This window comes from Xyrauchen texanus, chromosome 2 (assembly GCF_025860055.1).
Source record: "Xyrauchen texanus isolate HMW12.3.18 chromosome 2, RBS_HiC_50CHRs, whole genome shotgun sequence".
NCBI classification, from domain to species: Eukaryota; Metazoa; Chordata; class Actinopteri; order Cypriniformes; family Catostomidae; genus Xyrauchen; species Xyrauchen texanus.
Window position 1 is genome coordinate 7,652,482 of NC_068277.1, and position 27,890 is coordinate 7,680,371.

The 27,890-nt window shown below is 37.9% G+C and overlaps 1 protein-coding gene across 1 annotated transcript; it reads right to left on the reverse strand.

Annotated features, from left to right (window-relative positions):
• Nucleotides 1-6,199: 6,199 nt before the first annotated feature.
• LOC127657552 (neuronal acetylcholine receptor subunit alpha-7-like) lies at nucleotides 6,200-27,621 on the reverse strand. Its single transcript, XM_052146407.1, has 10 exons — nucleotides 27,487-27,621; nucleotides 24,926-25,065; nucleotides 23,704-23,748; nucleotides 23,442-23,551; nucleotides 22,845-22,924; nucleotides 19,438-19,605; nucleotides 16,926-17,120; nucleotides 10,752-10,838; nucleotides 7,124-7,233; nucleotides 6,200-6,736 (listed from the first exon to the last, which is right to left on the reverse strand). The coding sequence occupies exons 1-10, from the start codon at nucleotides 27,539-27,541 to the stop codon at nucleotides 6,200-6,202; spliced, it is 1,527 nt and encodes a 508-aa protein (XP_052002367.1). The 5' UTR covers nucleotides 27,542-27,621.
• Between the last annotated feature and the right edge of the window lie 269 nt (nucleotides 27,622-27,890).

The following is a 27,890-nucleotide window of genomic DNA, read 5'->3' on the forward strand; positions in this document are numbered from 1 at the left end:
CACTTCCGGTCTGTGTTTTTAAAATAAAAGTCTCCATGCATTAAAAGTCCTCAGTGCGCCGTCATATTTGGCAAGTACGGAATTGCACTTGCGGTTTTGTTCCAGTACGAACGAATTTGGTCTTGTCTATTTTGTGTATACTTAAAGATGTTGGTGCTGGTTGCAACAGCTGTTTTTGTATTATTACTCAACTAAAGACTGATTGTTTTTGGTAGCAGTGACTGCTATAGCCTACTTAAAATAATAAATAACTTAACATTTTCCCCATCTTTTCATGGTTTCTTTGTATTGTGCTGTAGGAAATATGGAAAAAAAAATATATATATATACATAATTAGCACATTATATATATATATATATATATATATATATATATATATATATATATATATATATATATATATATATATATATAAAATGCATCATCCATAACTGTTGTGATATATGAAATATAAGCTAATTCTTCCTACTTTGTTTCTCAATACACTGCATAAAATGTAATAATAATAATAATAAAAAACTTTATTCTATAAACCTGTGTGATCCATTAACAGGGTTGGGAGCAGGGCTGGACTGGTAATCTGGCATACCGGGCATTTTCCCGGTGGGCCGACGCACTTTTGGGCAGATCAGGGGCGGACTGGCCATCGGGAGAACCGAGCGGGCCGGTGGGTGAAAACGGCGCCACGATATACAGGAAATACCCCCACTCAACAGTTGGGCCAGTAGCTATGTAAAATTCTGGGCCGATTTCTCTTCCCAGTCCAGCCCTGGTTGGGAGGGTTACTTTTGAAATGTATTACACTACAGATTACAGAATACATGCTGTAAAATGTAATTTGTAATGTATTCCGTTAGATTACTCAAGGTCAGTAACGTAATCTAAATACTTTGGATTACTTCTTCAGCACTGGTAGATTTTTTCACTTGTTTTGACTATAAAAACTCTGTCAGTACAGTAAGACAAAATACACATGTTGAAAATACAGGTGAAACTCGAAAAATTAGAATATCGTGCAAAAGTTCATTCATTTCAGTAATTCAACTTAAAAGGTGAAACTAATATATTATATAGACTCATTACAAGCAAAGTAAGATATTTCAAGCCTTTATTTGATATAATTTTGATGATTATGGCTTACAGCTTATGAAAACCCCAAATTCACAATCTCAGAAAATTAGAATATTATGAAAAGGTTCAGTATTGTAGGCTCAAATTGTCACACTCTAATCAGCTAAACACCTGCAAAGGGTTCCTGAGCCTTTAAATGGTCTCTCAGTCTGGTTCAGCTGAATTCACAATCATGGGGAAGACTGCTGACCTGACAGTTGTGCAGAAAACCATCATTGACACCCTCCACAAGGAGGGAAAGCCTCAAAAGGTAATTGCAAAAGAAGTTGGATGTTCTCAAAGTGCTGTATCAAAGCACATTAATAGAAAGTTAAGTGGAAGGGAAAAGTGTGGAAGAAAAAGGTGCACAAGCAGCAGGGATGACCGTAGCCTGGAGAGGATTGTCAGGAAAAGGCCATTCAAATGTGTGGGGAGCTTCACAAGGAGTGGACTGAGGCTTCAAATGCATCAAGTATTCCTCTTGTCAAGCCACTCCTGAACATGACAAACAAACGTCAGAAGCGTCTTACCTGGGCTAAAGAAAAAAGAACTGGTCTGTTGCTCAGTGGTCCAAAGTCCTCTTTTCTGATGAGAGCAAATTTTGCATCTCATTTGGAAACCAAGGTCCCAGAGTCTGGAGGAAGAATGGAGAGGCACACAATCCAAGATGCTTGAAGTCCAGTGTGAAGTTTCCACAGTCTGTGTTGATTTGGGGAGCCATGTCATCGGCTGGTGTTGGTTCACTGTGCTTTATTAAGTCCAGAGTCAACGCAGCCGTCTACCGGGACATTTTAGAGCACTTCATGCTTCCTTCAGCAGACAAGCTTTATGGAGATGCTGACTTCATTTTCCAGCAGGACTTGGCACCTGCCCACACTGCCAAAAGTACCAAAACCTGGTTCAATGACCATGGTATTACTGTGCTTGATTGGCCAGCAAACTCGCCTGACCTGAACCCCATAGAGAATCTATGGGGCATTGCCAAGAGAAAGATGAGAGACATGAGACCAAACAATGCAGAAGAGCTGAAGGCCGCTATTGAAGCATCTTGGTCTTCCATAACACCTCAGCAGTGCCACAGGCTGATAGCATCCATGCCACGCCGCATTGAGGCAGTAATGTATGCAAAAGGGGCCCAAACCAAGTACTGAGTACATATGCATGATTATACTTTTCAGAGGACCGACATTTCTGTATTTAAAATCCTTTTTTTTTATTGATTTCATGTAATATTTTCTGAGATTGTGAATTTGGGGTTTTCATAAGCTGTAAGCCATAATCATCAAAATTATATCAAATAAAGGCTTGAAATATCTTACTTTGCTTGTAATGAGTCTATATAATATATTAGTTTCACCTTTTAAGTTGAATTACTGAAATTAATGAACTTTTGCACGATATTCTAATTTTTCGAGTTTCACCTGTACATTCTCTGAAAAACCTAAAAATCTGATGCAGTGTTGTTTCTAATACAAGATAAATCAAACTGATCTTGTTTGAATGTTTTTTAGATATTTTTACAGGAAAACAATACAAAAATTATTATCAAGAATATGATTTTTGCCCTAATATCAAAGATCTTACTAGAAAAAAGAAATTATGATCCAACGTGAATTTTCTTGATAAGTAAATATGATCGTGTCTGGTAACATGTGCATGTAAAATGGCTAAAAATAGCATTTTAGCTTAGCGTAAAGCTAACAATTTACACAAGAATTATTTATATTTCTTCTGCTCCAAACTTACTTCAAACGTACTTCTCTGTCTGCTCGTATGAATGTAACACATCATAAGAAAGTGTTTCACCGCTGTTCAAATGCACTTTGGATCGCATCATTTATATGTATAAATGTTTTCCATAATGAGAGATGGCCAGGGTCCCTGATCGTCTGCGTGAACATGCCTTTTGGATGCTGCATGGAGACATGAGGACTGCAGATGTGGCCAGGGCAATAAATGACGATGTCCGTACTGTGAGACGCCTAAGACAATAGGGAGAGAAGGAGGACACCTGATCGTCTTTGCAGTGGCAGACCACGTTTAACAACACCTGCACAGGATCGGAACATCTGAAAATCACACCTGCAGGTATGCGTGTGTACCTGCAGGTACAAGATGGCAACAACAACTGCCCGAGTTACACCAGGAATGCACAATCCCTCCATCAGTGCTCAGACTGTCCTCAATAGGCTGAGAGAGGCTGGACTGAGGGCTTGTAGGCCTGTTGTAAGGCAGGTCCTACCAGACATCACCGGCAACAATGTCGCCTATGGGCACAAACCCACCTTCGCTGGACCAGACAGGACTGGCAAAAAGTGCTCTCCCTGATGAGTCGCGGTTTTGTCTCACCAGGTGTGATGGTCGGACTCGCATTTAATGTCGAAGGAATGAGCGTTACACCGAGGCCTGTACTCTGGACCGGGAACGATTTGGAGGAGGAGGGTCCGTCATGGTCTGGGGCGGTGTGGCTGTGTGTCACAGCATCATCGGACTGAGCTTGTTGTCATTGCAGGCAATCTCAACGCTGTGTTACAGGGAAGACATCCTCCTCCCTCATGTGGTACCCTTCATCCTGACATGACCCTCCAGCATGTCAATGCCACCTGCTATACTGCTCCTTCTGTTTGTGTGATTCCCTGCAAGACAGGAAGGTCAGTGTTCTACCATGACCAGCGAAGAGCCCGGATCTCAGTCCCATTGAGCACGTCTGGGACCTGTTGGATTGGAGGGTGAGGGTTAGGGTCATTCCCCCCAGAAATGTCCGGGAACTTGCAAGTGCCTTGGTGGAAGAGTGGGGTAACATCTCACAGCAAGAACTGGCAAATCTGGTACTTTTGATTTTGACCCCCCTTTGTTCAGGGACACATTATTCAATTTCTGTTAGTCACATGTCTGTGAAACTTGTTCAGTTTATGTCTTAGTTGTTGAATCTTTTTATGTTCATACAAATACAGTATTTACACATGTTAAGTTTGCTGAAAATTAAAGGAGTTGAAAGTGTGAGGACGTTATAGCATTTAAAGGCAGCATAAAAGTAACCCATGAGACTCCAGTGGTTAAATCAATCTTCAGAAGAGATATGATAGGTGTGGATGAGAAACAGATCAATATTTAAGTCCTTTTTTATTATAAAGTCTCCTCCCTGCCCAGTAGGTGGCAATATGCACAAAGAATGCACATTTTCTCAAACAAAAGAAGAAGAATGTGACCGGGAAAGTAAAGGTGTGGGGATTGATAGTAAAAAAGGTCTTAAATATTGATCAGTTTCTCACCCAAACCTATCATATCACTTCTGAAGACATGGATTAAACCACTGGAGTCTCATGGGTTACTTTTATGCTGCCTTTAAATGCTATTTGGACCTTTCAAAATGTTAGTACAAATCACTTGCACTGTGTGGATCAACAGAGCTGAGATATTCTCCTAAAAATCTTCATTTGTGTTCAGCAGAAGAAAATAAGTCAAACACATCTGGGACAGCATGAGGGTGAGTAAATGATGAGAGAATTTTTATTTTTGGGTGAACTGTTTCTTTAAGAGCTCTTTAATCTAAATATTAAAAGATAAGATGAACTACAGTATGCATTTTGAAGCCATTTTTTTTTTTTGTAAATTTAGACAAAAACTTTTGATAAATTATTTAATAATATAACATTTTAAAATTATACATATAATAATTCTACTTTAACATTAATTAAAAAAAAATATATTTCCCCATAATTAATCTCCATGTGGCTGGGTAGAGATGCTGTTTCGGGTCCAAGAACATAAAAACGTACATTTTGGTCTGTAAATCACATATAGGGATTGTATAACTTCAGAAGACGTGATATATTGCATGAGTCGTATTGACCACTTGTACTGTTGTTGAATGATGTTTTTTGTCCTTTTAGTGCTTGACAGCCTGGAGTCACTTTTCAGGGTGAATAAATTCTCATTTTTGGGCAAGTGTTCCTTTAAAGATGTTAAAGCCTGTTGGCAAAAACGTATTTCTTATACAAAGTATTTAATTTAAGCAGTATGGTATTAGAGTCCTTGTCATGACTAAGGGATGTTAGGAACGATGCACAGCTGAGTGACTTAATATTTTTATCATTAGCAATTACTGTATATTATTATAATTTATCATAACGATTACAATGAGCACAAATTAATGTTATTGTGTTGAATTAATCGTCATCTATAATGAAAGCATTTTGTGTTCCAAACAGCATCTGAAATCTTGAATCTGTTTGACAAACCAGCACATATTAAAAATATAATTATAGCACATCTAAATAAGTCTGACTATTTTTTTCAAGTCCTACAAAAATATGTTTATTTGTTAATATACAGCAATATTTTAAAAGAAAAAAAAGCTCCACTTCTAATGATATCACATACTGTACACTGACTGATTTACCAGCAGTTCAGAATGAATATGCATCGAAGTAATTTGAGTATGACAGACTACAGTGATAACCACAGATCAAAAAAGACAGGACATATAACTGGTACACATTTTTTCTTCTGTGAATAGGACTAAAAAAACAACACAAAAAAGACTAGAATTATTTTATCCGCATTTATAAAGTGCTCAGAAGGTTACAATTCTGTCTCTGGTGCACACTTTAAAGGGAAAGTTCACCTAAAAATAAAAATTCTGTCATCACTTTCTCACACTCTTGTCATTCCAAACCCTACATACTGGGTGGAGACTGGAGAGCTTCAAAATGGACACAAAAGCACCATCGTGACTTTGGTTTCAGTCTCACGCAAAGCTACTGGATCTTATGACTTCAGAAGGCACAATATCACATGAACCGCTTTTGATACTGCTTTTATGGTACTTTTGTATCCTTTTTGAAGCTTGAAGCATTATGCTAAACATCTCCTTTTGTGTTCTATGGAAGAAATGGAGTCAAACAGGTTTGGAAAGACATGTGGGCGAATAAATAATGACAGAATTTTCATTTAAGCCGAATTCAACGTGACCTCTCTACATCAATTTTAGAGAAATACATTAATACATAATGAACTGTATTGTTACATATATTACAACACACTCTAAGAAGTAAGAACTAACGACATATAGGGTGTGCAAATGCCTCAGTTGAAGAAATCTTTAGATATGGCCTCTACAAAGTTGGGGGCTGACATTAAGATGCCAATGGTACAGAGGATGGTGAACAGAGAAAAGGCCATGAGACAAAGACGATCGATGACAGATGCAGCAAACTTCCACTCATTACACACAGTCTCTTCCTCATCCTGGTCCCGAAAGTGTCCGGCAATGTACCGAACCTCTTCCAAGATTTTGGACAGTTCACTATCTCCATGACCGCTGCTTACGGAGGGCGCCTGAGCCCCAGGGAGAAGCATATCCTCCTCACCTGTGCCGACAATTCGACTGCAGATGACCCCTGAGTCCGGTGAAGTGGCGTAGTGAATAGTGTCCAATCCACGGAAGCCGATGTACAGCAGGTTTCCGTTGGTGGATTGAGCTGCTCCTGTGCTGATGTTCAGATCCACACTGGAAATGCTGCTGCGCGGCTTTGTGTTGTGGCAAGCTGAGCGAACTTTATCCTCGCCGGGCCTCTTCATCCGCAGGAACCACGCGCACCAGTTTAATAGCACCACTCGTGTCTAAGAGGAACAACCAAGCACATTCAAACTTCAAGTTCAAGTTCAATAATGATTTTAAGTCATCTACATGCTTGTATGACAATTGGTTTAATTTAATCAAAAGCAAAACATATTTTTTTCCCATTTGAAAAAGGTGTTTCGCCAATCATGCAAGCTCAGTTTCATTGCTGCAGGCCCAAGATCTCCAATTAGGGGTGGAACCTCTGAAAGAGGGCAGGGTATCTCCAGACAGGGTTAGGGTTAAGTTAGGGGCTCTGTATACCTTTACTGGTGGTTTGGAGCTTGGCCTGCAGTTTCATCCTTCTCAAATAATGTTTAGTTGCTTTCACCTAAATACCAAATCAGATCATATGGTAAGTAGAAATAAAACAATCTTAAGGGGCTTACCCATTTCGGCATTTTTCCTCCATCAGGATCATGGTAGTGGTATTGTAATACCCAAACTGTAGCTATCACAGACAATCCAACAATAACCATAGTGGTGGCAAAATACTGGGCTGGTAAGAGGGAAGAGAGAATTACATTAACATACTAACATACTAGAGAAAAACTTCCCTGAAGAAACAACTACAGACAAATAGCATAATAGCAAGTATTAGACATTGTCTTTAACCTCCTGAGAGCCCCTGCATGACTGCTGTGTGCATTTTCTGTTTCCCTTTTTGATTTTGTAACTAGAAGCACCTAATTAACAAGAAAAAAAATTAATAATTTCTATTTAGTTTTCCTAAAAATTAATGTCAACATATGTGGACACTGGGACTACATTGTGAAATTCTAATTAACACTAAGCTATAGAAAGTATGATTTTTTTCATCAAATCCAGGAGTGTTGGTTATTCATGTTTTTGAGACGTTACAGACATTACAGCTGATTTTCTGTAAAGATGAATAAATAATTGTTTTTCAAAGTAATGTCCAGCATCATCCAATCACAGCCAACCATGTTAAAATAAACAGTAGCATTATACAATTCTGAATCTATGTACTGGTTACCATCGTCCCATGTCTGTCAAACATGTCGAGTGATCCAAACATCATCTGCAGTGTGAAACTGAACTTTTGGTCGGATTTTAGGATTGAATGCACTTAGCCGCATAGAAAGATATAGGATACTCCCTTGCTCCCTATCTAGTGAATGACTAAACCTCCAGTGTGCTGTCTGTTTTCACTGGTCTCAGAACAGTTGGAAATGCACCTTATTTTCTTCCAACTCCATATAAAACCTCTGAAAGCAACATTTTTCAGCTTTTGGATAAACTAATTTATTCTCAATGTGAAAATGCACAGTAAATATATAGGAACGCATTTACTAATGTAAGGTGATAACAAAATTAAATAACAAAATGTATATTTTAAATTAAGCGGAATGACCCACAGATGTATTAAGGTTTATAGCAAAATAACTAAAAAGAAATTCTTCTTCTGAGGAAATGCAGTTGCAGTTTCCACATATGTGGACATCGTGTTTATCAGGCCGCTGACGCACGACAAAATAAACAATTTCTTATAGCGGCATATCAAACGAAACTAGAGACTCCACTCTATACAACCAAACAGGTTTCAATGAAAAAAACATTGAGATTTCTTACAAGAGGCACTTTTGTTGGCGCTACATCCATAGGAACACTACATGGAAATCGACGGCATGCTGTTGTGTCACGTGACTCGGTGTGGCAGAAGTTAACCCTTTAAATGACAGTCTAGAGTCTTGTGAACAGTATTCAGTCGGTTTTTATTCATGCGTTGCATACAGCGAAGTCCACGCATGTGAATGCGGGGTCGCTAGAGGTTAAAAGGGTCATGACATGAGGAATATCATTTTTTTGATCTTTTGACATGTAAGAGTGCATTGCACTTAAAAACATACTGTAAGTTTCTGATCTCAAAACTTCATTTAAACTTTATTTAAACCAAGAAACTGCTTGTTTGGATTTTCCCTAATTTGTGACTTCACACAGACGTATAACTCAGCACATGACTGTCTCTACAGCAAAACAGCAATGCCTACTTTTACATCATCGTACCCTTGGCCGGCCCACTGGCGTTTGGACAGAAAGCTGAAGAGTAGAGAATGAGGGCCTAATATTCCTGCATTTTATGGTTATGACTCATTAGCGTGTATTATAGAGTATGTGTTTTCAGCTCATATCAGCGTGGATTGCTTGTGATCATGTCACAATATGATTCAAGCTTTGCAAAGGAACTGTTATTAAAAGATGTGGCAGTTAAAAACACTTTGGATCACAAAACCGCAAGAAAGCAATTCCAGGGGGCCTGTGTTGCTCAGTGAGTAAAGACACTGACTACCACACCTGGAGTCAGACGTTTGAATCCAGGGAATGCTGAGTGACTCCAGTCAGGCTTCCTAAGCAACCAATTGGCCCGGTTGCTAGGGTGGGTAGAGTCACCTTGGGTTCACCCCACCCTCGGTGGGGTGCGTGGATGCCACGGAGAATAGCATGAGCCTCCACACGTGCTAGGTCTCCGCGGTAACGCGCTCAACAAGCCACTTGATAAGATGCGTGGATAGACTATCTCAGACGCAGGGGCAAATTAGATTTATCCTCCGCCATCTGGATTGAAGTGAGTCACTATGCCACCATGAGGACTTAGGGCACATTGGGAATTGGATCGGATGCAATGTTTTGGGTGGGCCTTGTGTAAATCCTGCATTTTATTCCTTTTATTATTATTGTTGTGCTTGTTCATTCTCGGTCTAATGAACGAAAGAACTAGGTCGCGAGTACAAGCGGCCGAAATGGGCTTCCTCAGAAGGGTGGCGGGCTTCTCTCTTAGAGATAGGGTGAGGAGCTCAGTCATCCGTGAGGAGCTCGGAGTAGAGCCGCTGCTCCTTTGCGTTGAAAGGAGTCAGTTGAGGTGGTTTGGGAATCTGGTAAGGATGCCCCCTGGCCGCCTCCCTAGGGAGATGTTTCAGGCACGTCCAGCTGGGAGGAGGCCTCGGGGCAAGACCCAGGATTAGGTGGAGAGATTACTTCTCCACACTGGCCTGGGAACGCCTCGGGGTCCCCCAGTCAGAGCTGGTTAATGTGGCTCGGGATAGGGAAGTTTAGGGCCCCCTGCTGGAGCTGCTGCCCCCGCGACCCGACTTCGGATAAGCAGTTGAAGATGGATGGATGGATGGATGGATTGATTGTTCATTCTCTTCTGATTGAGTTTAAATATATATACTGGATGTTAGCAATCATAACAGTGGGTGTTTACATTGAAGTTTAAAGGAGAAGCCGGGGTGAAAACTGAGAGTTTTAGACAGGATGGAAAATTATCATATGTTACTACATTTGGACTGTTTTGATGCAGAAATTACTTAACTAACATTATAAGTTAGTAAAGGTCAAATAAATGAACCTCTGGGAAAATAATAAAATGGTTAAAAAACTAAAAACTCATGTCATGACCCTTTTAACGAATGTTGCAGTTTATACACAAGATAAGCTCTGTTGACAGTATCTGTAGCATTATTACCACAGACTGTTATTTCAAAATACCTCAGAAAGAAAAAAGACCTTTTCAAAGAAATGCATTACAGTGCAAGTCAATGGGGAACTAGCTACATTTTGTTTTGTTTTACAAACAGAGCTATGAGTCAGACTTATTTTCTGCTTTATAGGGGACGTTAAATTCATATTAGTCAACTGGTTTATTTAGATGAATCAATGTTTCAATGAACCAATTAAAAAAAAATATTCACCAATTTATATGAGTTATGACTCATACTGTACGTTTCCCAGGAATCCCCATGAAGATTTATTTTTTATTAAATATTGCTGCTAATCAAAATGTCTTCAGTTAAGTTATAAGATGTATAGATTATATATATATATATATATATATATATATATATATATATATATATATATATATATATTTAGATATATAGATTGTCAAACATTAAGTCACAGACTATGCAAATCGGTTCAACTGAATCATTAAAAACACAACTGTATACAGGAATGATTTTCTACCGATCATACATCATTACAGGTTGCACTTACCTATTAAAGGCACAGAATCTGATGTTGCTGGCATTATCTCTGCTACCAGAAGCATAAAAACTGTCAATGAGAGCAGGACAGTGATCCCTGTCGATAAAATAAATTATTACACTCTGCAAGATATAAAACCATGACACTGGAGGAATAGATATAGGGGAGACCAAAGTAAGGTGACACAAGTGATATATCTGAGACAAAAGTCCAATGGCACATGTGCTTGTTTTTAATGTTTAATTGTTATCTATTTAACACTTTCTTAAATCAGGATATTTTGTGTGAATGTATCCTCCAAACTAATATCGCATCCCCCAAAAAATAAAAAATATGTAAACATCCTCAAACAAGATATCTGCAATTCACCAAGACAAAACACACATATATTACACACAATGTATGAAATTACAGACATACATTCTCAGAAAACAAGCCACACACCAACAAATTTCAATTCAAATATATATTTTCTTATTGAAGCAAAAAGTTATCCAACTCCTGTATCACTCATGGGAAAAACAAACTGCCCCCTAAACTTAATAGCTGGCTGTGCTACTTTCAGCAGCAACAACTGCAACCAATCGCTTCAGATAAATGGAGATCAGTCTTTCACAACGCTGTGGTGTAATTGTGGCCCACTCTTCTTTTCAGAACCGCTTTAGTTCAGCCACATTGGAAGGTTTTCAAGGATGAACTGCCCGTTTAAGGTCCTGCCACAGCATCTCCATTGGGTTCAAGTCAGGACTTTGACTAGGCCACTCCAAAACGTTATTTGAGCCATTCAGAGGAGGACTTACACCTGTGCTTTGGATCATTGTCTTGCTGCATAATCCAGTTGTGCATGAGCTCCAACTCACGGACTGATGACCGGACGTTCTCCTTTAGGATTTTCTGGTAGAGAGCAGAATTCATGTTTCCCTCAATTCTTGCTAATCGCCCTGAAGCAACAAAGCGCCCCCACACCAAAGTTATAACCGTAGTTATGATGTTCTTTTTGTGGAATTCTGTGTTTGATTTGCACCAGATGTAACGGGACACCTGTCTTCCAAACAGTTCCACTTTCGACTCATCAGTCCACAGAACATTCTCCCAAAAGGTTTGAGGATCATCGAGGTGTGTTTTGGCAAAATTCAGACGTGCTTTAATGTTCTTCTGGGTTAGCAGTGGTTTTCGCTTCACCACTCTTCCAATGGATGATATTTTTGGCCAGTGACTTTCTGATATTGGAGTCATGAACAGTGACATTTATTGATGCGAAAGAGGCCTGCAGTTCCTTGGATGTTGTCCTTTTCTTTTTGTAACTTCCTGAAGGAATTTTGGAAGGTCGGCCACTTCTGGGAAGGTTCACTACTGTGCCAAGGTTTCTGCATTTGGAGATAATGGCACTCACGGTGGTTCTTTGGAGTCCCAGAGTCTTTGAAATAGCTTTGTAACCCTTCCCAGACTGATGATTCAATCACCTTTTTTCTCAATTTCTGGAATTTCCTTTGATCTTGGCATAGTGTGCTATTAGGTGAGACCTTTAAGCCAACTTCATGCTGCTGAAAGTTATATTTATGTGTTGATTTGATTGAACAGGGCTGGCAGATACTTTTTCCACACAGTCCCACTTGGTATTGGATCACTTTTTTGCTTCAATAAATAACAATATCATTTAAAAACTGTATTTTATTGCACTTACTCATATTGCCTTTGCTTTATGTTAGATTTTGTTTGAATTTTTGAAACAATTTAGTATGAGATATACACAAATCAGGATGGGGGCAAATACTTTTTCACACACTGTATATAAAAATGTGAAGAATATAAAATCTTATATATATATATATATATATATATATATATATATATATATATATATATGTGTGTGTGTGTGTGTGTGTGTGTGTATAATATACATATATAAATGACTATATTAGGAAACTAATTCCTAAATAAGCAGTAACAGTTAAGATGAGACCTAAATGTTTCAGACACAGTCAGTTAATCCCTGGTAATTAAAGTATTGATCTTGAACCTTACAGAACAACATCGGCCAATGCCAACGTAATACTGGCAGCCTCAAACTAATACCATTTAGGAATCACAAAATGAAAAGAATAAATTGTGCCCTGCTGTGATTTTAGATTTAGTCTCTTCCAAATGACTCTCTTGTTCACTAAAGCAGGCAGCATCCACTAAATTCAGCGGGCCAGATGAAATAGAGGTATTTGGCCTTCAGAGCTGTCTTGCAGCATTAATCACTAAAGCGATCACTGGCTAGCCATTAATCTCACTACATGCCACTTACAGTAGCTTTCAGGGATGAGGTCACATAAATTGTGTGCCTGTGCTCTTTGTGCTGAAGGGAATTTCATATGATGCCTATTTAGATTTATATATTTTACTCAGTCAGCAAAAAAGAAGGACGGTTGCACTGACATGAGTGCAAATATTAATGATTTCTCAAAATGGCATATGTGATATTTATGCAAATCCAGTTATGGCAGAGCTAGAGTGAATCAGGTTAGGCTTAGCTCCCACAAAAAGCCCTTTTGTGTCATTTTTATCCTATCCCAGGCTTATAAGCTGAGACAACTAAGAGTAAACCGGTTGTAGGTTGATTCCCCCAAAAAGTGTAAACACTGTGGGTCTCTGGTGCTATAAAAACATTCCTCTCTTTGTTTGGCACAACCAATGGCATAACCAATGGCACAACCAATGGCATAACCAATGGCATGGTTTGAGGTGAGGCTACCTGCTTGGCTGACCAATGGAAGATGGATTTAGTATAACGGAGACCAATTTGAAAACAGTTAATATGTTTGCAATAGAGCACAATATTGAATGCCCACTTTTTCAGCCATCTTGGATTGTTTTTATTCATCATACTTGCATTCGTTTCAGTTTTATTGCGACATTTAATGGGTGCGGTATAGTATCTGATATAATTATATTAACACGATAGTGGATATATGAGAGATATTTTTCAACTCTCCAAGCACGAGTCTGGTGAAACCAAGAATTGAAAGTTCTACCTGTCAATCAACCGCTGCACTAAAACCAGATTTTTTTTATAAATCACCAATTTGGCATGCCCAATTCCCAAGTCCTTGTGGTGGAGTAGTGACTCGCCTCAATCTGGGTGGTGGAGGACGAATCTCAGTTGCCTCCGCGCTTGAGACCGTCAGTCCACGCATTTTATCATGTGGCTTGTTGAGCGCGTAATGCGGAGACAGAGGTTAAATTGGGCCGGAGCGCATTGGAGCGCAGCTCCGCCTCCTCGGGTCCACAACACACCCTGCCGGAGCTCAGCTCCGTCTCCTTCAGCACCAAATATTGTTATTCCACTTAAATTATTTTTCATCTCCTGACTCCTGGCAAATGCATGGCATATGAGACTGAATAATTAGCAAGACTACACAGAGACACCCAGGCTACATGGAATTATCAGACGTCATAAATGCATTAATCGCTGGTTCAGCACCCCGCCCACAACCATCAAGGGAAAACTGTCACTATTCTATGCATAACAGCGACGTTACCATGTAAACCTGCTAACGGCTAGAATGATCGAATATAAAAATAGCATGTAACTATAACATGTTATATAAATAAAGCATGTTAGTTTATATGTTAAATGAACTACTAAATGAAGAATAACATCAGCTGCGTGAGCATTTAAAGTAATATATTGATTATTAACAGTTTGCATATATTGTAGGTGCACAACAGTGAGGCCAGACTGCTCATGTCTGTACTTATATGAGCCTATTATTATCATCCCATTTGTTACCTAATATTACATATTTATACACATATTACACAGATTACACAGAAGGAAAGGCTCCTCATTACCATGGATAGGTCAGTGTGCTAGTCTTACTAATAATAATAATTATAAATTAATGTATTTATGAAAAATAAATACTAGCTAAAACACATCTTGAAACTTTAAACGGCCACTGTTGATGTCTAATAGATTCTACCTTTAGATTATTTCATATGAAACTGAAACTTTTTGTTAATTTATTATTCAGTTTTACTAATAATAATAAAAAAAAAAACTTTATAGAACGTTTAATGTTTCTCGCAAAGCGGGCGAGTTTACTCTTTTTTTTCTAAAACTTTACCCGTTTACATACGTAGTGTCATAATGTGTTTCTCCTCGATGGTTTTTCAACACTCAACAGAATAACACAGGCTGCATGAATATGATAAATAATTACTGCAAGAGTTACATTTACATACAGGTGCGATTCTAAATTGCACAAATAAAAAATACATTTACATATTCGTCTCTGGCTTGCAATATTTTCAAACATAAATTTTCCGAGGGTGAAATCCGTTGCCTGCCTGTTAACATTCAAGGTAAAAAAAATAATAATAAAATAAGTGAATTGTAAAGTATTTGTCTTTGTTTGAATAACTACTCAACCCTACCTTACACATTAATACTGGAAAAAGAGCCCCTTTGGTGTAAAAACACATTAAGTCATTTTAAGGCGGGATTTAGAATGATGACCATTCACCGTAAATAAGGGCTCCCCCTCCCTACAAAAGCCAATTTAACCACTGTGCGGAGACATAGCGGGTGGAGGCTTCGCGCTATTCTCCACTTCATCCACGCATAACTCGGCACACGCCCCACCGATAGCGAGATCCGCACATTATAGCGACCGTGAGGAGGTTACCCCACATGACTCTACCCTCCCTAGCAACAGGGCCAATTTGGTTGCTTAGGAGACCTTGCTTGAGTTGCTCAGCATGCCCTGAATTCAAACTCATTACTCCAGGGTTGGTACTCAAGATTTTTAAACTTTGCCACATGTGGCTAAATGCTAAAGTGCATTTATATGGACAAAACTTCATCAGGATGTCTGCTATCCAAATGCAAGCAGTGACAGTGTGACACAGATGAGAAGGACACTCTTCCAGACGGCTCACTATAATTAAATGACTGGCCACTTAGGTCACAAAAAGTCTTTGAAATGTATAATGGCCAGTTTCTTTTGGCCGGGCATTCACAGGGACGTTCTTAAGTGGTGTGCGGCGTGCCGGGAATGTCAGTTGGTGAATCCACCGGCCACCCCAAAAGCGTCATTGCGCCCGCTGCCATTGATCGAGATCCCCTTCGAAAGAATTGGAATGGATCTCGTCGGGCCATTATAGAAGACTGCACGCGGGCATCGCTTTGTATTAGGTTCTGGTGGACAATGCAACACGATATCCAGAAGCAGTACCTCTCAGCACGTAGTGTTGCGGAGGGACTCTTCAAAATTATCTCCCGGTTGGCCGATGCACTTTAGGGCCGATCAGGGGCAGACTGGCCATCGGGAGAACTGAGCCGCAGCGTTATGCAGAACGGGCCACAAAACAGCGCCACGGCCGAAGGGGGCAGCGAAATGCTCAACAACTTTTGGGCCGTTTCTATGTAAAATGATGATTTCTCTTCCCAGTCCACCCCTGCTCCCGAGTGTCAGAACTCACACAGTGTACAACCGGCTTAAGCCATGAACCAAACCAACCAGCTCCGAGGTAAATCACAACATAACAAACTTTGATTTGAAGCAAAAACGTTTTTGAAAATCAGACAAAAATACAAAAGGTACAAGACTGCGTGCTCGACGTCTTTCATGAGGGCATGAACTACAGTCCCATTGCGAATGACGAAATAGAATTACAAACAATAGAAACATTTTTAACTTTTGATTTAAGATATTGATTAAAGTATTGAAAATATCTTAATAGTTTGAGAGTGTAGGGAGACCGATTTCGGTTGGTCAGAGCTCTTTTAGTGCACTTTGTTGACCGAGATTCTCTGATTGGTGGATCTGTCTCTGATGGATTATGGGTAGTGTAGTTATTCAACACATATTCCGCTATTAAACAAGATTGTTTAAAAATTAAGTTAAACTAAAGTGGACTGATGGCTTCAACAGAAGCGTATACAATTGAATAACAACCTCAGAAAATTAACAACCTCGTAAAAGAAACCAGAGAAAATAAATGTGATTTATACGTCCTGAACCTGACTTTTGGTGGGACAGTTTCCATTTGGTTTATGCTAGTGGAACAGATATTAAGCACTTCACCTTTAAATGTAAGGTGAATTTTCATCTGAATGATGACTTCATTTTGAAATCACATCTAACAATGACGTTTCAGAATGATGGCAATGACATTAAGCGTTTGGCTTACCAAGCGAGATCTTCTCTCCTGAGTCAGCAGGCAACAGAAAGACCAGCAGGGCCAGTGTAGAGATGAGCACACAGGGGATGAGCAGATTCAGACCATAGTACAGTGTCCGTCTCCGCATTACAACTGTAAATGTCACATCTGGGTATGGCTCCTTACAACAGTCATAGAATCTCTCATTCCGCCGACCTGGAACCTCTGCACATAGAATGTGAATCACCATAAGCAAAAGAAGAAGAATATGAAAGTGAAAGTGGAGATTGATAGTAAAAAAGGACTTAAATATTGATCTGTTTCAAACCAACAAGTATCATATAGCTTCTGAAGACATGGATTTAACCACTGGATTACTTCTGTGCTGCCTTTATGTGCTTTTTGGACCTTCACAGTTTTAGCCACTATTCACTTAAATTGAATGGACCTACAGAGCTGGGATGCTTTTCTAAAAATCTTCTTTTGTGTTCAGCAGAAGAAAGAAAGGCATACACATCTGGAATAACATGAGGGGACTAAATTATGAGGGAATTTTCATTTTTGAGGAAACAAAAGTTCTAGGTTGACTGTTACAAGGTTAAGGGTCAGAGCAAAGATGACTAAGAATGGCTATACCTAGCAAATATCACAACATCCCACCACATTATTCACCATTATATTGTTTGTGCTCAGAAAAAAAAAATCTGTAAAAACTGATCACTGATCACAATACTGTATACTGCAAGTGCAGTCATAAAGAATTATTGTGCTACCAGACGCATCTGTCTAAATACGATGTTATATAGATAAACTTTATATATACATATATATATATATATATATATATATATATATATATATATATATATATATATATATATATATATATATATATATATAGATATATAGATATATATGTAAAGTGTGTATATATATATATATATATATAGATATACTGTATATATATGTAAAGTATATATATATATATATATATATAGATAGATAGATATAGATATTGTATATATATATAAAGTGTATTGTGGCAGCGGGGGCATGGTCAAGCCCGTCCGGGAGAGAAAGCGGTAAGGGCTCACACCTGAGCTAAATTATGTCTAACACCTGTCTCTAATTGCAGTAGAGCGAGGAGAGCGGATAAAAAGCCAGCAGCCACAGAGCAGAGGGAGACCGACCTACATGTATATATATAGATATACTGTATATATATGTAAATATATAGATATAGATATAGATATTGTATATATATGTAAAGTGTATATATATATAGATATACTGTATATATATATTTAAAGTGTATATATATAGATATACTGTATATATATGTAAAGTGTAATATATATATATATATAGATATAGATATACTGTATATATATAAAGTGTGTATATGTAGATATAGATATACTGTATATATATATATATATATATATATATAAGTGTATAAATATAGATATACAGTATATATTTAAAGTGTATATATATATAGATATAGTTATACTGTATATATATATATGTAAAGTGTGTATATATAGATATACTCTATATATATGTAAAGTGTATTGTATATATATATATATATATATATATATATATATATATATACATATAGATATTGTATATATATGTAAAGTGTGTATATATAGATATAGATATACTGTATATATATATAAAGTGTGTATATGTAGATATAGATATACTGTATATATATATAAAGTGTGTATATGTAGATATAGATATACTGTATATATATATAAAGTGTGTATATGTAGATATAGATATACTGTATATATATATAAAGTGTGTATATGTAGATATAGATATACTGTATATATATATAAAGTGTGTATATGTAGATATAGATATACTGTATATATATATAAAGTGTGTATATGTAGATATAGATATACTGTATATATATATATATATATATATATATATATATATATATATATATATATATATATATATATATATATAAAGTGTATAAATATAGATATACAGTACAGACAGTAATAAGCAAGATTCCTGAGAAATGCAAGCTTGTAGTACCACCTGTTTACTCCAGAGGGCAGTAATTGAAATTTCAGCTGTGTGGCAATGTGCATTTTATACAGTGAACAAAACAACCATCCAGCAGACAGAAGAACACAAACATGCGTTACGTTCTTGCGATCAAACACTTGAAGGAGCGCAAATTCGAACTAAGGGATCTCAAGATGTGTTCTAAGTATTAAACTATATTTAACTTGACACAGTGACCTAAAATATTTATATTTATGATGCAACACACCCGAGACGCTAAACAAGTATCTGTCTGACGTAGGTGTACATTGACGGGCTCTTAAACAAGCCCTCATAATAAATCTCCAACTGACTGACAAATTCACTTGTGTAATGGATTGCTGTGAACTGTGTGTCAATGATTGACTTATGATCAATAATATGGTTTATTGTTTCACATAGTTTACACTTTACGTAAAACTGTATGTAAAATAAGATGAAAGTGTAATATTTTTGTAACACCTACCTACGAGGTCCCACTCTCCATTGGCGATATATCCTGTGATGTCCGCCTCAATCATCTGCAGATCCAGAGACCATCCTCCATATGTCCAGGAGCCAAACTTCAAATCACACCTCTGAACATCAAAGGGGAACCAGCGGACATCGATGTGGCAGGTGCTTTTGAATATCCCTGTGAACGTAAATGTGAGTGGACTGGTGTGGAATATACACTGTAACTGTTGGAAGGTAACAGAAGTTACAAAATAAAACAAATTTAAGATAACTTTGTGTCATAATCATAACTACAGCATCAACATCTTCGATAATAACCACACTTTAATAATAACTACTTAAATACCTCTAACCGTGTATAGCAATATTGTGATTCTTGCAAATAATGTACCAAATAATTATAATACTTATCCACTTTATTGATCATTGTTATTGTTATAAAACTATCAATAATGTCTTAATTATTGTTCTAAAATAATTCAATCAGCTTCTTATGGAAAATCTGAGAAAATAAGATATTTGAGCATAAAATTCCATTATGAAACTCAATGGTGATGAAAATGAACCTCTCTAGAGAATCAATCTATGAGATGACTGCCATAAATTGAAGGTGCCGTTAAAGATATACGTTAAAAGATGTAATCTAGCTTTAGGCAGTTGATTGTTCAGGCAATGTCTTACTATTTCACCTTCCATGTTTCATTGCTTTGCCATAAAGCATAACCGGACTTCTGATGAAGCTTTATGGAGGTTCAAGAGCATGCAATCTCTTCAATGTCACCACAAAATGAATGTAGTGCAAACTCAGTGCCAGGAGCACATCTACTCGTGAATCAAATGTTTATCTCGGAATAGAGCCCAGTTCAGCTTTGCACAGCAGGAAATGCGTGGAGCAGAGTCAATGACGCAGTGGAGGTGAATGCTGCACTGGTGAACCTACACCCACATCAAATAATTCAGCAATGAAAATCTCTCTCGGCACCAAAAATAGGGCTGTAAATAATTAATCATTGTGGAACATTAGGTAGATGCCTCTGTGTGTAAATTAGTGAGAATTAGGTGTATGGTTTATTGTCTAAGTTGAAAAGTTATTGTCTACTGATTACAGAAATACTCTATTATTTATGAATGATATTAAGCAATGTAGGGATGGGAAGCATAAGGAATTTAAAGGGACAGTTCACCCAAAAATGAAAATTCTCTCATATTTACATTTACATATTTGGCAGACGCTTTTATCCAAAGCGATTTACAGAGCACTTATTACAGGGACAATCCCCCCGGAGCAACCTGGAGTTAAGTGCCTTGCACAAGGACACAATGGTTGTGGCTGTGGGATTCGAACCAGCAACCTTCTGATTAACAGCCCTGTGCTTTAGCCACTACGCCACCACCACCACTCTCATATTTACTCATCCTCATTTCATCCCAGATGTGTATGACTTTCTTTCTTCAGCAGAATACAAACAGAGGTTTTAGAGGCATATCACAGCTCTGTAGGTCCATACAGTGGACATCAACAGGGTCCAGAACTTTGAAGCTCAAAAAAGCACATAAAGGCAGCATAAAAGTATGTCCTCACAATGCAAGTGAATGGTGATCAGAACTTTGAAAGTCCAGAAAGCACATAAAGGCGGCATAAAAGTAATCCATGTGACTCCAGTGGTTAAATCTATAGCTGTGTCCCAAATGACACACTATGCACTTTTAAAATATACTATGCAGTGTAAATGCAGTAAAATATACTATGTAGTATCGTCCCAAATGGAACACTTTTTTTACTACACGAAAGAGTTGATGTGGTGCCGCTAGCTTTAGTGCATTAGCCACCCTCAGTTCACCACTTGTAGCGTAAACAACATACATATTCACACAGCTCATGGTGATGTAAAGCATTCAACTCACATTGGTAAGGTGCTGTATCCAGTGAAGTTTTGCTAACTGCTACATTCTTCATTATTTACAACTGTTTTGTCAGTCCAGCAGCGCAGCCAGGTAACTCCGCCCCTTCCGCTATCTACGGCAAGCATGAAGTGGCCAACATTCCACACTCCATTTAGATGGTTGAAAAAGTGCATCATCTGAGACGAGTACTCGTAGTACACTTCTTTTTGCTGCATTTCCCATGTTAACTTACTACTCACGCTACTTACACTACAAAATGGCGCAGAATAGTGCAGACGTGTGCGGTTTTGGACGCACCTTGTATCTTCAGAAGTGATATGTTCGGTGTGGGTGAGAAACAGATCAACATTTATCTCCTTATCAATTTAAATTCTCCTCCCTGCCCAGTAAGTGGCGATATGCACAAAGTATGCGAATCGCCAAAAACAAAAGAAGTAGTATGTGAAAGTGAAAGTGGAGATTGATAGTAAAAGGCACTCAAATATTGATCTGTTTCTCTCCCACACCTATCATATCGCATCTGAAGACATGGATTTAACCACTGGAGTCATACTGATTAGTTTTATGCTGCCTTTATGTGCTTTTTGGAGCTTCAAAAGTTCTGACCACAATTCACCTGCATTGTATGGACCTACAGCTGAGAGATGTGTTTTTTTTTGCGAAAGAAAGGACGTCAAACCCATCTGGGATGGCATGAGGGTGAGTAAATGATAAGATCATTTTCATTTTATTATTGTGACACCCTCACAGGAAGGAGGACAAGAAACGGAGGATACAACGTAAGGTAAGGGATTTTTATTCGTCTGTCTGACAACCACTTTATATATACACACACACACACACAAGCGCACTCAGTTGGCTTGCTCTGTTCCCCTCTGTCTCTGCTCTCCGGCTGTTGGCCTTTTAACCGCTCTCCTCACTCTACTGAAATTAGAGACAGGTGTTAGTCATAATTTGGCCCAGGTGTGAGCGCCCTTACCGCTTCTCTCTCCCGGACGGGCGCTTGACCACGCCCCCGCTGCCACAATTATGAACTATCCCTGTAGCAATTCTTGATTCTATATATAACATTGTTTTTTCTTGTTAAAGTACGATTTATCAAATCAAGAACCACTTTGACAATCAGTGTCACCTAATGACCCATCTAATGAGACTTTAAAGTTGGAGTCATTTATTGGTGAATCACGCACAACTATTCATGATGTACCAGGGCTGGACTGGTAATCTGACATACTGGGCATTTTTCAGGCTGGCCGTTGCACTTTGGGGCCGATCAGGGGCGGACTGGCCATCGTTAGAACCAAGCGGGCCGGTGGGTCAGCAGCAAAATAAGCTAGAATGGACCACAAAATGGCACTGCTATAAGCAGAAAAGGACAGCAAACACCCCTCATCCCCCAACCCAAAATAATTTGGTTCCAATATTTGGAACAGGAACTACTTCTTAACTCCCCAGACCTAGTCATTTTGAGGTGTTAAAAATGATTTCAGTAAAACCTTATCTGAAGCGTACCTGGCGGAAGATACTGGCAGGCACCAGACGAGTTCACCAGCACATTAGTATGAAAGGTGGCATCAAACCTTTCATCAGCACTGTAAAAAAACAGACAAATCTTTTTAATTATATAGAGAATGCAACAATTATTTAGTAACACCTAGAGGAACACTTTTACTCCTGAATAGTTTAGTGCAGTTTTGCACCACTGATTATTGTTATGCAGCAAGCACCAGATTGCAGAAAAATGTCCAATCAAAACTGCCTTCAGATACTTGTTCTGATATTATGAATGTATCTCATACATATTAATTCTCAAAGGCTAAATGGACATGAGTGAAGGCCAGTTCAAGATTAACTATATCACTCCCAGGGAAATAGCACAAGCACTGCAGTATTAGCAACTCTTTAGGCTGCATTATAGTAGACAGAGACAAATGAGGGCTCAGACCCTTGTTTTCATTATGGCATAGTGCAAACTCAGTGTCCAGCTCTTTTTCCAGGCCATTTACTATCCTTCCAGAAATCCTCAAAAAACATAGGGTTCAGATTTGAAAAGCTATATCAAGTGCATATAGGAACTTATGTAGAAACTGCAGATCGCTATTAACAAACCTGTTATACAGTAAGATGTCAGGCTTCCAGATTTGATTATCAGGGAATCTTACACTCGCCACACCGGGATATCTAGAAGTGTTCCACTGAAGATAGTAGTCATACCAGTACTGAAAAAAAGAGAAACATGTGTTCATGTTTTATGCCAAACTCATTCAGTTTATACTTCAGTGAGTCAGCACTTCTCTTCATGCACAAAAGCCAATCAGGAAGAATATGGCTATGATTTAGCTGTTCAGTTAACTAAGATGAATTGGCTTACCAGCTGTAACCAAATGTTGGTTGTAAGCACTTGATTCTTCTCATCCTGTAGATGGAGAAATGTGTACTATTATGCAGTACAAGAAAGTGGAAAGCTGTGCGAAGGACCATTCCAGAACCATCCTTAAAGGGACAGTTCACCCAAAAATGAAAATTCTCTCATCATTTACTCGCCCTCATGCCATATCAGATGGGTATGACTTTCTTTCTTCTGCTGAACACAAACTGAGACTTTTAGAAGAATATCACAGCTCTGTAGGTCTATACAATGGAAGTCAACAGGGTCCAGAACTTTGAAGCTCAAAAAAGCACATAAAGGCAGCATAAAAGTAATCCATACGACTCCAGTGGTTAAATTCATGTCTTTAGAAACAATATGATACGTGATGGTAAGAAACAGATTTATAGTCCTTCTTTACTATAAATTTGCCTCCTTGCCCAGTAGGTAGCGAAATGCATGAAGAGTGTGAATCGCCAAAAACAAAAGAAGAAGAACTCTTAGGAGAGAAGAGCGCTTAGGAGGGCTGTTTGAAAATGGAGATTTATATATAAAACAAAAACAGTTGTTGTGTTACACTGGAGTCGTATGGATTACTTTTATGCTGTCTTTATATGCTTTTTTAAGCTTCAAAGTTCTGGCCACCATTCACTTGCATTGTATAGACCTACAGAGCTGAAATATTCTTCTAGAAATATTTGTTTGTGTTCAGCAGAAGAAAGAAAGTCATACATATTTGAGATGACATGAGGGTGAGTAAATGATGAGAGAATTTTCATTTTTGTGTGAACTGTTCCTTTAAATTATCACATGTCACATGCTTTTTAAACAGATTGGCAGTTTACATAGTCAACATAAATAATTTGTGAGGTGATGCATGTAAACCCCAAAATGAAAATTCTGTTATCATTTACTCACTCTCATGTTGTTCCAAACCCATATGACTATCTTTCTTCAGTGGAACATCAAAGGAGATGTTACGCAGAACGTAATTCTGAGTCACCATTCACTTTCATTGTATGGAGAAAAAAAAAAGATGCAATGAAAGTGAATGGTGACTGAGGCTAACATTCTGCCTATCATCTCCTTTTGTGTTTCACGACATGAGGGTGAGTAAATAAGGGTTTGAAATAACATGTGGTCATGTAAATGATGACAGATTTTCATCTTTGGGCGAACAAAACACAACGTGTAGTACCCCCCCAAGCTGAAACAACAAACTTACCACATCCATAATCTGCATGAGACTGAAGCTGAAATGCACAGTGAGGGAGTGAGTGTCATTAAACACGGGTCTCTCCAGTGGGTTATAATCTTTCATCAGATCTCTGTAAAGTCTTCTCTGATGTTCTCCCTGAAGTGTCACTTTCAAAGAAAGAACAGTGTGAATGTAAAACATCCAGCACAACCATTTTAAAACAGGTAGTTTGCCCCAAAATAAAATTCTGCTATTTGCTCACCCTCGTGTCGTTCCAAAATCATGTGAATTTTTCTTTACTGCAATATGAAAGGAGATGTTTGGCAGAAAGTTAGTCTCAGTCACCATTCACTTTCATTGCTATTTTCTATACAGTAAATGTGAATGGTGACTGAGACTGAAAATTCTGCCTAACTTCTCTTTTTCTGTTCCTTGGAGGGTGCGAAATGATGACACGAGGGCGAGTGATTTTCATTTTGAATGAACTGCCCCTTTAAGACGGAGCTGCAGAATTTATCTTGGAGACAATCATTGTGGGCTGCTACTTTAACTGCATGCAGAGGAGATCTGCACTGGCAAGTGAATGGGATATTCAGGTGAATGCTTGCAAATCAACAGAGGCAACCGCTCCAGCTAATTGTATGTACACCCATTGATCTGAAACCCTCATCAAAGCTTTGCTGTTGGATTTCAGCAATTAAACCTCCACCACAAAGTCTGGCTTATTGCTCTGAACCATTTGCCTTAAAGGGACAGTACACCCAAAAATTAAAATTCTGACATTATTTACTCCTCATGGTGTTCCAAAACAGTGAACTCTCATGAACACGCAATGACTTCAAATTTGGTCTGTTACTCACACAAAGTTGACATATGGCTTCAGAACACTTGGATATCTGGACCACTTTTAAATGAATTTTACAGTGTTTTTTTTTTTTTTTGTGATTTTGGAGCTTGATAGCCCCTGTCCTCATTCACTTGCATTATATGGAAAATTAGTGACCAGAATATTCTTAAAACAATTTCCTTTTGTGTTCTATGATAGAGAAAAAGCCAAACTGGTTTGGAACAACAACTGGGTGAGTAAATGATGAAAGAATTTTCATTTTGGGGCGGGTGAACATTTCCTTAAAGCGCGTATCTAAATCCATGTAATTTTTCCAAATAAAATATACCATTTACTTTTACATTTATGCATTTTACAGTGCACTTATTACAAGGACAATCCCCCCGGAACAACCTGGAGTTAAGTGCCTTGCTCAAGGACACAATGGCAATGGCTGTGCGGATCGAACCAGCAACCTCCTGATTAACAATTAAGTGCTTTAGCCCACTACACCACCACTCTACACCACTGTACCAGACTACAGATGTTTAGTATAGACTAAAATACCTTGCAGACAACTTTAAATGTACCTCATGAAGAAATGAAACATATTTGAAAGTTAAATTACGTCCTGTAAGCAGAGAAACAGAACTGCTTAGATAACTCAATCACTGCCGTTCTCATCTGGCTGAATAAAAAATGTCCCTTTTTCTAGTTTAATTCCCTTAAGATCATATCCATTCATAATCTAATTCAACCCAGGCCATCCTCTAGATTACGCTGGGCTTTTACCCTATTCAAAGTGCCGTCTTTTGTTATTGAGTGTCAAAGAGAGCTGAGCTCCCTTGCCAATATCAGAGACAGGATATTGTACACAAAACAAAGCATCCAGTGTAATCTCATATTAAATGTATGCAGCACACTAATGCAAATAAGATGAAAAGTTCAGTCAAATACTTTCTGTAAAATACTAATGAACTATCAGAAGTAAGTAACCCAGGATGAGGCTATCTATTAATTCTGCAAGCCACAGTAATTACATTAATTAAGATAAACAGGCTCCATCAAGCACATTTAGCATATGCTCAATACCTTATACGTAAGCTTATGTCTATTTTGCTTAAACGTCCTATATAGGATTAGGATGAAGAAAGAACACAGTATATATTCTTATTTACTATTAGAAATCATACAGAGGGGCCCTCAAGTCAGAGACCAAATCTGTGATTTAAAATCCCATTTAAACCTGGAAATAAGCTAGTTTTAATATCTGTTAAATCTTTAAAAAGAAGAAGTTATAATGCAAAATGAAGAAGAAATATTTAAGATTCTGCATTTATTCTATAGGTCAAAATTTAAGCAAATTTGCTACTCCTGTTAAAAATAGAATCACATATGATGCTCTACTTAAATCATGTCTTAAGTGCAGTTACATAAACTGACAATATGGATCATGTATATATATATATATATATATATATATATATATATATATATATATATATATATATATATATATATATTGATGTACACATTCCTCTCATAAACAAGTCTAATCAGTAGCTATTGTTTAAATGGGTGTCAGTACAATATACAACTCACATTTAATGGCAGAAGGCATTAAAATGAACTGAAACAACAATTGCTGTCCAAATATATCCAAGTAAGCATGCAACTATGTATCGGAGTTACCTAGAAATGTTATTTAACTTAATATCTTAAGATCCATGCACCATTAAAGCCAACTATTCAAGGCACTCACCACTCCATAAGCAAGTTGTAGTAGTGAAATACAGAGTATATTCCCAAATTCCCATCTTCAAATAAAAAATGAATAGCAGAAATGAGAAGGAATGCTCGGAGGAATTCTAAGTGATTCTTCAGTGTTGTAAAGATGCTCTCTCAGCTTCTTATGAACTGAAGTGAAGAGCTATCAACAACACAGGCGCGATGCTCCGCCTCTTCAGGCTGTTTAAATTTTACAGTGTAATGACGATCAATCTCTCTCTCTCTCTCTCTCACACACACACACACATAATCTTGTGGACATTCCAATGACTTTGTTTTTAAAATAAGTTAATTATATTTCTTACATTTTGTACAAAATCACAAAGGAATGGGTTTTCTAACATAATTTATAAAATATTCTAAAGAGCTCGAGCATCC